This window comes from Danio aesculapii, chromosome 7, assembly GCF_903798145.1.
Source record: "Danio aesculapii chromosome 7, fDanAes4.1, whole genome shotgun sequence".
Taxonomy (NCBI): Eukaryota; Metazoa; Chordata; class Actinopteri; order Cypriniformes; family Danionidae; genus Danio; species Danio aesculapii.
The window spans coordinates 23430104-23441569 of NC_079441.1; the positions used below are offsets into that span (position 1 = coordinate 23430104).

The 11466-nt window shown below is 34.7% G+C and overlaps 1 protein-coding gene across 1 annotated transcript in view; it reads left to right on the plus strand.

The window, feature by feature from the left end:
* The window catches only part of ppp2r5b (protein phosphatase 2, regulatory subunit B', beta), a 14990-nt gene extending 3730 nt beyond the window's left edge, over positions 1–11260 (plus strand). The window contains exon 2 of the mRNA XM_056462711.1: positions 11055–11260. Coding sequence (XP_056318686.1) covers positions 11055–11260 — 206 coding nt within the window. The remainder of the gene's footprint in view (positions 1–11054) is intronic.
* Positions 11261–11466: the final 206 nt, after the last annotated feature.

The window sequence follows — 11466 nt, forward strand, 5'->3', positions numbered from 1 at the left end:
GTAGTTTGCATGTTCTCCCCATGTTCGCGTGGGTTTCCCCCAGTCCAAAGAATGGACTAAATGTAGGTTTTTTTTCTTATAAAAGGCTGTTCTGATGCAGTTCTTCGACATGCTCGAGTTTGTTTCAATACATTGATTTAAATAACATCAAACTACTAACAAAATGTTGCCATGTAAAATGGCTGTTAACTTTACATGAAACTTGAGCAAGTTCTGCTTAGTCGAAACACTGTTTCAACTAAATATTGGGAAACATTTTGACTGTTGATTTACACAACTTGTTTTGGGGGCCTAAAAATGCAAACATTTGAAAACAGGTTTCAAAAATCGAGATTGATACATCTCTATGTAAGCTTTAACAATGCAATTTTATGAGAACAGTGACCTCATGTGCGTGCATATTATGTTTAGTCAAGTATTTGACAGCCAAAACAACAATAGCAGATTACAGGACAGTGTTTGCTCTTAGAAAAGTGCACAGTCGCATTGTGTTGTGTAGGCTTATCCCTTTAGCCGCCTGCTCTTCCAAATGGTTGACCATATTTTGACTGTTTTAAATAATGACTCTTAAAGTCATTTAAAGAATGACCGTTTTAAATAATGGTTTACTCAACACAGGTTGGTTAACAAAAAAATCAACCAAACATAATCCTGTTGCACTACTACACTTGTTTTTTTTAGTTTTTTGTTTTTACAATAAAACCAAAATCAAGAAAACAAGTAAAATGAGAATCTGAAATTATTTATGGCAAACATAAAAAATAAAAGATGACTTAGTGTTCAAAAAAGTTTTATTTTGATTATGTTTTTTAAATAAATTGGTCTTACACTTCATATTTTCTGCTTTTCATAGTATAGGTATTAATTCCCGTATTATTAATGTTATTATGTAATAATTCTGATTGTGGCAGTTGATTCTGCTGTGGCGACCCGTGATTAATAAAGGGACTAAGCCGAAAAGAAAATGAGTGAATGAATGAATTAATTAATTGTGGTATTATTAATTTACCATAAACCAACATATCAACCATTTGGTAGAGGTTCAAATTTTAGAAATTATGGGATGTGTTGAAAAGAAAATGCATTGAGTGTGTTAACTAGCGACATTAGGAGTTAATGCAACCTATTTTTTTTTCTAGGTGGGGCAGTTAAAGGGATAAATTGTGTTTTAGCGTCTTTATTAATCCTGTTACCCAAATTAAGTAAAAACAACAAACTCACTCATGGCAACAAAAACCAAAGCTCTTCATCAATCATGGTATTGCCAAAAAAAAACATCTATAAGTAGCCCAATGAACAGTAACGAAACATATATTTGAAATCTAAGCTTTATTGATAGCACAGCACATTTAGGTGTAACATATATAATGCTCTTTAAACACAAGATTAGCTTAGCAGAGCTTGACAAACACCTCCGACGTGACTATTTGTTTGGTCTGTGAAAATCCCAGCCTGTGTATTTGTGTAATAGAGAGTAAGTTGATGAAAACAGCTGAGCCAGTCCAAAACATGACCTAAATCTTTAATTGGATGACCAGCCAAAAACATGGCCATGTTTGTTAGTCTAGGCTGTTAGTTGGTGTTGTGAACCGTTCTCATTTGCAAACCTTCAAATTCTGCTTCTCAAACTGGCTTGTTATGTTGTTTCCACTTAAGCCTCTGCAGTGACGAAACTACTGGTCCCCGTGAGTTGGTGAGCGTGTGTCTCTGTAAATAGCAGCCATCGCTGGAGGGAAAGTGTTTTGGACAATGGGCACCTCAGAGCTCTCAGCCAGCATTGTGACTCGTCTGGAGTTCTAGAAAACCTTAAGAAAAACAACTGTTAGCCATCACCTTGAAGTGTGAAGACTACTGTAACGTCATGTTTCAGTTGTGAATGATTATAATAGGGTAGAGACTGAATGTGTGTGTGTCGAAGAAGCTGATTTTTCGAGGGTGAGGATATATATCCGCCTCTTCTTCCTGCAGGGTCCAGCTGGTCAGGGCTGGTGTAAGGTTACAGTACACAGAAGGCCTGCTCGCTCTCTGGCCTCCTCCGATCAATAAAGAGGGCAAGAGAGGAAGAGGGAGCGAATAAAAGAGGGAGTGAGTGATTATAGAGACAGGGAAGAGAAAAAGAGCATTAGAGAAATGGAGAGAGAGAGTGAAGTGGATAAGCACGTGAGGCTGTAAGTGGGGGAACAGTGTATCGAGGGAGAGTTATTGTTGAGCACAAGATCTGATGAGCCAGATTTGTTCCAGCCAATGTACGTTTATAAAAATAATAGTTCTTTATTGACATTAGTGGTTTCATAAAGAACTATTAACATCCATGGAACCTTTCTGTTCCAAGAAAGGTTCTTTAGAGAGGAAATCATTTTATTTTTTAGTAAGGCTGCACCATATTGGACAAATTTGACTGCGATATATATTTCGATATAAATACAATTAGATGACTTAAATAGCTCTATTTGCCAAGTCATTACTTTAGATTAATTGGGGGGATTTTCTTGGGGAGTGAAATATAAATATATTTTATTGTAATTTATTATATACATATAATAAACAAAGTACAGTCATAAGTAAACACTATGGAGCAAATATTACAGTGAACAGTACATACTATATGGCTTTCTGGGGAGAGTCTAGCAGTATTTGAGATCAGAAATGCAATAATAAAATTTTAAATAAAACAGCATAGCCTTGATCATATAAGTAATTCAATAAAATTAAACTTTATGAAACGTCTTTATGCGCTACTAAAATGCTTTTAACTCTCTTCAAATGCTCTCATAATCACAGGCCTTAAAACACATGTAGATGATAAACTTTCACTCTATTATGGTTCAATTCTGCAGTGACCTGTGATTCCTGGTCAACTATAATTGACCAAGGATGCATATGCAACTATAATATAGGGACGCACGAAATATCGGCAGCCATATCGTTATCGGCTGTAATTTGACTCCGCTTCGTGTGCACACGTGACGTGTCACAGTGCCTGCAGTTAAAGTTTGAAACTTGCAGCGGCTTATCATAAACTTTTCATTGATCATTTTTCCCGCAATTGACAGCAAGAAAGAACATAGAAGCGTTGTCTGATTTATATGTGTTTCAAAAGAATCTAAAACGCCAAATAAATTTATGCCGCATTTTGTAAAGTAAAACGTATAATCTGTATTTAGATTTACGCTTGTACGGTGTCTCTAAACTGTCAAAACACCTCTTAAAACATGTTTTTTTGACATTATATATTTGCACATATGTACATTACTGTAACACATTTTATTCAAGAACATTTGAGCTGGTTTCAGTCCTTAGCCTTTTAATTTTATTTAAATATATATTTACTTGCTTGTTAATTAAATCCTTTTTTGTTATTTAACCTATTATTTTTATGCAGCAATCAAGTTGCATGTTAATTTGCTATGTGAAGAAAAAGAAATAATTTATTTTTGACATGCTGATATATGTGAAATCATGAATATAGTCTCTATAATCACCTTGCAATTTTCAAATTATTGCTTTTAATTATTTGCTTTGAGTAGGCTATTCAGTTCATAAGATCAGATCAGATTTAGAAGATCGGCTTCCAAATCTGAAGAGTAATCGGTTGTCGATATCGGCCCCATAATCCATATCGGTGCATCCCTAATTTCAACTCAACTAGGCATGGGCTGGTATAAGATTCTGACGGTATATTAACCTTGGATAAAATATCACGGTTTCACGGTTATGTGGTTACTGCTCTAAACATTTCTTTTTAAATGTCTGGGTAAAAAAAAAAAAAAAAAACCTTTTCCCCTTTGAACACAATTTATTTTATTTTGAAAAACATTTCAAATATTTTGTAACAGTAAACCAGCTAAATAAAAAATAAAAGAAAAAAACTTAAATAAAAAATCTTACACACACCTTAGGAACGGTATAGCAGAAAATTGTGACGATTTTAAAACCTTGACTTTTCCAAACTGAGGTATACCTTTTAAAAACGATTATCATCCCATGCCTAAACTCAACATTGTGATGTAACTATTGCACATGCACACATTGCGATATCGAGGCTCAAATGATATATTGTGCAGGCCTGTTTTTAGATTGATAAAAAACACACATCACTGTAATGAACCTGCTTTCAGAACTTCTGTTTTTAAATAGAGTATATTCACATGGGGGTCTGCAAAATAATTTCACGTTTTGTATATTCAACCTCAAGTTTTGCATCCTCACCAAGGTTGCATATAGTTGAACAAAAATGATATTTTTGTGTTAATAGTAGTGATATTTGTACATATTAGATCTAGTGTTATGATACTGGCAATATTTTAACAGTGTATCAGTAATATACAGGGTTTAGAAGTCATTTTCTATGAAGTGGGAATATCTGAATTCCAGTGTCATTTTTCTACTTTTCCTACCTTTTCTACCTTTTGAATTTACTTCAGCAAATTTTATTCATTTATAATAATTGAATTATTGATTAATTTATTTAAAACAATTTTGAGTCCCAACTGGGCAAGGAGGTATTTCTGTGTGGAGTTTGCTTGTTCACCCTGTGTTTGCGTGGATTTCCTCCAGGTGCTCCGGTTTCCCCTACAGTCCAAAGACATGCGGTGTAACTTAATTGGATAAACTTAATTGGCCATGGTGTGTAAAGTGGAGTGTGTTTCCCAGCACTGAGGGTTGTACTCTCGGGCCTGGGTTGCATCTTTTTTTTTTAATAATTATGTTTATTGGATTTTCACAATAATACAGACATAACAAGACATCTTCAAAAGACACGCAAAGACAAATATCAACACAAAACAATGGAGAGGAAAAATATGAAAAAGAAAATAAAAAAGGAAGAAGGAAAAAAATCTTAGATTATATATAAAACAGGACTACCCCAAATAAGACAGATCAGAAAAAGAGCTAAAAACGTTGCTTATTTTTCAGAAAATAATACAGTTACAATATTCCTTTTAGCATGAAAGGACAAAGACTCTATGTATTTGGCAGTTCATTCCACTGTGGCGACCCCTGAGAAAACAGAATAAGCCAAAGGAAAGTGAGTGAGTTAGAATATTAAGTTTTAAATTGTATGTAAGTTAAACATTAAACATTTAATATTAGGGCTGCCATATTATGTCAAATATATTGCTTTTGATATTGTAATAATGATTTTTAATGTTGGTTCAACTTTTTTTTGTGGTGAAGCGCCTTGTCAAGATCTAGTTAGACAGACAAAACTAATAACATTAGTCATTAAAACACCCATTATAATCACTGAAGCTGCAAAATTAGTCACTGTTTCAGAAGTTTGTAAAATTAATTATCACAGTTCCTTCATTTTGACTATAATTTTGGCAGCTTAGAGTTTGTTGTTTTGGAACATTTTTTGCCCCTTTGTCTTGAATATAAGACTATATTATAAAATTATATAGTTAAATATAATTTACATTTCAAATAAACACTTTTATGTTTTAAAAGAATGAAAGTTTTACTCAAACATTAAAAAAAGTCAAAAGAACAGCATGATTGTATTTGATTTGTAGTATTTTACTTTCTCTGCTGGTAACTTGGTAGTGCCTTCTTGCTGAATTCAAGTACAGTATATTTAAAAAAATAGTTGACCCATTAGCAATTATTCATTCATTCATTCATTCATTCATTCATTCATTCATTCAGTCATTTTCCATTGGTTTAGTCACTGATTTATCAGGGGTTGCCACAGCAGAATGAACCGCCAACTACTCTGGCATATGTTTTAAAGAGCGGATGCCCTTTCAATCGCAACTTAGTGTGCTGGGAAACACCTAAAGACTGTCTCATTGACGCACACACTTATAAACTACAGCCAGTTTATTTAATTCACCTCCTACCATCTTTTAACTATGTGGGAAACATGCAAACTCCAGTAGCAATATTAGTTACTCACTTACTTGCTCCCAGGGCCATTTATATCGAAGTTGATATTTAGCTGCACCATGTTTCGTAACATCTAATTTTTATAAGGTGGGTCGTTAGCCCAACGCTCAACCCCCAACCTGGAGGACCAGGAATTACACACATACACCACAGATACTTTAGCTTACCGGAAACCGGAGCACCCAGAGGAAACCCACTTAAACACGGGGAGAACAATCAAACTCCACACAGAAATGCCAACTGAACCAGCTGGGGCTCGAACCAGCAACCTTCTTATATTTATATTTACTCTAAATATTTCAGCACAATAGATCAGCATACTAAAATATGCATTCCCTATAGTATTTTTCACGACCTTCTCCAAGCAGAACTCTCATACTTGGTTCTGCAGTTAAATGTTCAGATAAGTTTCAAGAAACATTAAACATCCTCAAAAAAGTCTTGTGTGAAATGTGCCAGTCAGAGCTTCCTGTTTTATAGGTTGTAGTGACTCAAAAATACAGCCACCCAAAACGCTGTAATAATCAAAAAGAGTTTCCTCATTAAAATCCCAGTGGCACAGAAAGAGACCCACAGAGAGAACGAGAGCGAGAAGAGGATAGAGAGGAGAACATGAGGAGAGGAATAGGGTAGAGCGATGACATCATCTCTCTACACTGTTTTCTTTCCCTAGCATGCATCTCTCTCTCTCTCTCAGTCCCACTGTTGCTTATTGGCTGCTCTATATTTAGCTTTGCATCTACAACATTACAGCATGTTTAACAGAGCAACGACTATTCTAACCGCTCATCATTTAACCTTACACATCAATATGGCTGCTACTGTATATCTTCACACAAGTTGTAGCTTTCACATTTCCTTCATCGCTGCGTTAAGTTCACATTTTAATTGAGTTCTCTTCCTCATGTCTCCTCCCCTATCTCTTCACACATTTCCCCAGGCGATTTCCTTTTTTCTGTTCTGACTGCTGTGGCTGTGTCATGCTCTCTATATCCATCAGCAAACACACACACGCATCCTTATATAACAGCATCTTTTCATGACACCCGGCCGTCTCTTTATTCAGAGTTTCTTCATATTTTATCCAGTCTCCTTTGACCTTACCTGCTGCGCTAGTTGTGTTATATTTTCTGTACTATGAATGTTAAGACTAATCCATTTTTGATAAGGAGTAATTGTATGAAGATGCAAGCTGAGGCTGAAAGAAAAAAGAAAAGTGAGACAGAAAGAGTGATTCACATTCCCAAGTACAAGAAGAACAGTAGGGCCTGTAGGTTGTGTTGCGTTTTTTGGATGAATAGAGTGGATTGTCATGGTTATTGTGGCTCGAGGCGCTACGTCCACAGAGGGCGAGACAGCGCGGGGTTAAAGATAGCACCCGCTAATCCTGTTAGCACCAGACGCCTCCACTCATTTCTCATTAGCATCTCGTCCATCCACTTCAAGAAATCTACATTAATATGCTCTATAGATCCAAGTGTCTGTGGAAGCTTTATTGTGATGTGCTTGAAAATCTTTAATAGTGCATATACTTAGGAAGAAATGATGGTACACATCCTTTTCATTGTACAAAAGGAGTGTGTTTAGAGAAACATTCTTCACTGTAAAGCCCTAAGCGTACTTTAGTTTTTCATCTTTGTGCACAGCCTATTAAAGTATTGATGTTAGTGTATGTTAACACACTTGACAAACGTGCACTAGAAGAATTCATCTTTTTCCAGTGTGATATGAATGTCTTTGTACTTTGTAAAAGGGAGTTGTGTGTTTATTTTAATCTGCTGACACATTCATCAATGTGGCCGTTTAATGTTTTAGAAATCTTTAGTTGGTTGTTTTTGATTTTTGTATCTTACATTTTAGTTATCAAACAAAAGCCTAGTTCAGCACTGAAATCTTTAGGTAAACAAAGTAGTGCAAAACAATTCAAAATATATGTGAGAGCTGTACGTACTGTATAGCATTTGTTTGGTTATAAACAGGTCTGGAAGGCTATCAGGTACAAAAATCGCAACAAACTTTGAGTGCGTCAAAGCACGGTGTGCTAGCCACTGTGTCAGTGCAATAGCTATAGTTGCAAAATGCAATTTATACAACAGTTCTGTCTGCTTCTTGAATCTGATTGGTTGATAGCGGTGTGATATTCCGCCAGTAACAGCACTCGTACTGCCTCTTCACCCTTCACCATTGTGTATTACTCCACCCACATACAGCAACAAGCAGAGGACACTCTACAGTTTGACAAATATTGCTGCTGTTGGGCAACTTATTGTACTTTTGAGGCTTTTTTAGTCGAGAATGTAGTTGTTTAGATTGCAAATATGCAGTTTATTTATAAGGATAGTGCCTATTTTTAAATTTGTTTAATTTCTGAGAGACAGCGCGTCTGCGGCCATTAGCCGGTCATAATGAGCAAAGATGGTTGACATTGTTCATCCACAAGATGGCAACAGAGACCGCATAATAAGCCCTTAGAGAAGGAAAAATACAGCATAATTTTAAACTACAGCTGATCAAATCCTTATTAAACAGGTAAATGACATTCTATGTCGATCTGTCTCTTTTGTATGTTGTAGTGCTGTATTTATACTATAATAATTGAAGTGTATTGAGTGTGATAGAGTGTGTAATACTGTAGGGAAATATCTCTGTAGACTGATGGCATTTCACTTCGTTCAGCCTTTAAATCTTAATGTCAGCAAAATCATCTGTTTTGACATCACTTTAGACATTACGCTAGAGAATCATTCAAATACTAGCTCTAATGTGTCATTGGTGAATTAGTAATGGCTTCTGCTGTTCTGACGTCAGCTGCAGATGTGAATGAACGGCGGAAGAAAGTAGTTCGTAATACAAAAGGATTTTTAGACTCGTGCTTGATATTCTTTATTATATACGCAGTTATGGCGTGGAACTGTTGTATAAACGCAATATCACACTTGTGGCAGTGCGATGTGGCTGTATATTGTCACTGGTGAGATGCTAAGGCCCTGGGCCTATGGCCTTGTGCCAATGCACGCCTCCCACCTGTGCCAATATACAGCCACATCGCACTGCTACGAGTGTGATATTGCTCATATATTGCTATCTTGGGATATATATACAGACAACTTTCACATAGTATGTTTATTTGTGAAGGATATTGTAACTGTAAATTCACATGTCTAAATTAGTTATTAGATTTCTTTCCATGATAACAAGTTAAATTAAACAGTGTCTATATTAGGGCTGCACAATATTGTCTCAGCACAGATATCGCAATGTTATCATTTACAATGGTCACATCACAGAATGTTGAGCCTATATTATAATTTATCATTTGCATGTGTTTTGAGGCCTATAATGTATAAGGATTTTAAAAGTATTCAGGCATAAGAAATGTAACCATTTGTAACTTTAATGACAGTTAATTTTATTAAATTAATTTTATTTTTAGCATACAATTATCGTACCTGAATACTTTTAGACTCGGAACGGAAACGGAAAATTATTCTCTTTACTGTTTTGATCTGTGCTTTTAGATTTGTTTATTAGATTTTATGCAGATGCATTCCCACTACAAAATCATCCCAATCAATCTAAGCTTATAAATACTTTCCAAATAGAGACATTCAAGTTATCTGGAGAAATTGCATTCAAATCACAATATTTATTGCAGAATAATAAAATATCGCAATGTTACATTTTTCCAATATTGTGCAGTCTTTATGTCCTAGTCTATATGTACTAAAAACACATAATTGCTGACCTGACATGGTAAAATTGTTCATATTGACACAGTAAAATTTTAAGGATTTAATTTGTAGATGTTTACACTTCCTCGATACAGTACTAATAATGAAATTTGCATGAAATCCGATCATTCAATCTGGCTTAGTCCCTTTATTAATCAGGGGTCGCCGCAGCGGAATGAACCACCAACTTATCCAGCATATGTTTTACACACCGGATGCCATTGTAGCTGCAAGCCATCACTGGGAAACACCCATAGATTCTAAATCTACTAAATAAAGAAAATTGATTGATTGATGTTTATTACAAGCAAGGCGTTGTATTGCTTTATGTTGGAAAAATGTTAATCGCCCCTCCATTGGACTTTGGTTGAGAAACCTAATAGCATGTTTGGCTCTTGAAAAGCTCACATACTGTATATAATAAGGAAAAAATCTTCAGAATTTTGTGATATCTGGGAGGTGTTTTTAAACTTTGTGAAAAATGGAGATATTGAAGAAGCTTTGGAAGGCTGAAGTTGTGGAATGTAAATTGGTGCTTGATTAGAATTTTTATTTTAATTAATTAATTTATTTTTATATTATTTTTATTTTAACTATTTTTAATAAGGATTCTTATTAAATTTAGATTTTTCTTTTTAAGCCTGTCTGGGGTAAGGGGTATTGGGGTTTGAATTATTGTAAAACCTTGAAAAAAAACTCAATAAAGACATGTTATACACAAAAATAATAATAATTTTTGAAAAATATTTAGTCTTTGTTTTTTAATCAATAATAATTTATTCTAATCTATGTATGGCCATACATTTAAATACTTATTTCAATATTCCTTTTAGTGTAAGTTGTATTTATTTGCTTGGTTTATTGTTTTATTATTTATTTGTTTTTATAAAATGTTAAAACAGAATATTGAATAAAGCTATTAAATAAGTTTAATAAAATATAGAACCAAAATATTTATGATTTTTAATTATCTTTTAATAATCTTAATAAACCGTTTGCATATTTGCTTAACTTATTTTTATCTTTATTTTAATAATTATTTAAATCTATTTTTTTCTTCAAACATGTTCATGGACCCTTTTTCATTTCATCCCCACTCCCTATTTTTAAAACCCTTGCTCAAATGGTTTACTGTGCTAAGAGAGTATTAATAATACTGTGATGGTACCTTGGTACAGTTCTGTGATCAGATTTATGTGCAAAATATAATTTTTATACTGTATTTAAAAACAATTTTTTTTAGAAAGACAACAACACACAAAAATTACATTATGCATTTTCAAGGTTTCTTTATCCAAAGCAAATGCTAATAGATCCAAATCCCAATTAGTCATATGTAAAATTAGAAAACTGGATTAGGAAAAACATAGTAAGTATGTGGTAAATGTGCAGTGTATATGTGAACATTGTATTTGTATGCTTTGTGTCTATCAGATGCTCCAGTGGCTGAACTTCATGACTTATTCTGCAAGAAGCTGCAGCAGTGTTGTGTGCTGTTTGACTTTCTGGACTGTGTGGCCGACTTAAAGGGGAAAGAGATCAAACGCGCCGCGCTGAACGAGCTTGTGGAGAGTGTGGCCACCAGTCGCGGAGTCCTCATCGAGCCCCTGTACCCGGAGGCCATTAAGATGGTGAGATGAATCGTCAAAGAGAGGAAAAGTGATGGAGTAGGCTGGGATTTGATAAAAGAGCAGAGAAGGCAGAGGGAGATAAATCGTTTTGAGGGAGGCACAAGATCTCCAGTGCTCTAAAGTGCACTTAAAGACTCCGAAGCATTTATGTGTAGCTACATTAGGACTATACAGCATGTAGTTGAAATACAAAAACACCTTAATTGGGAAGCAAT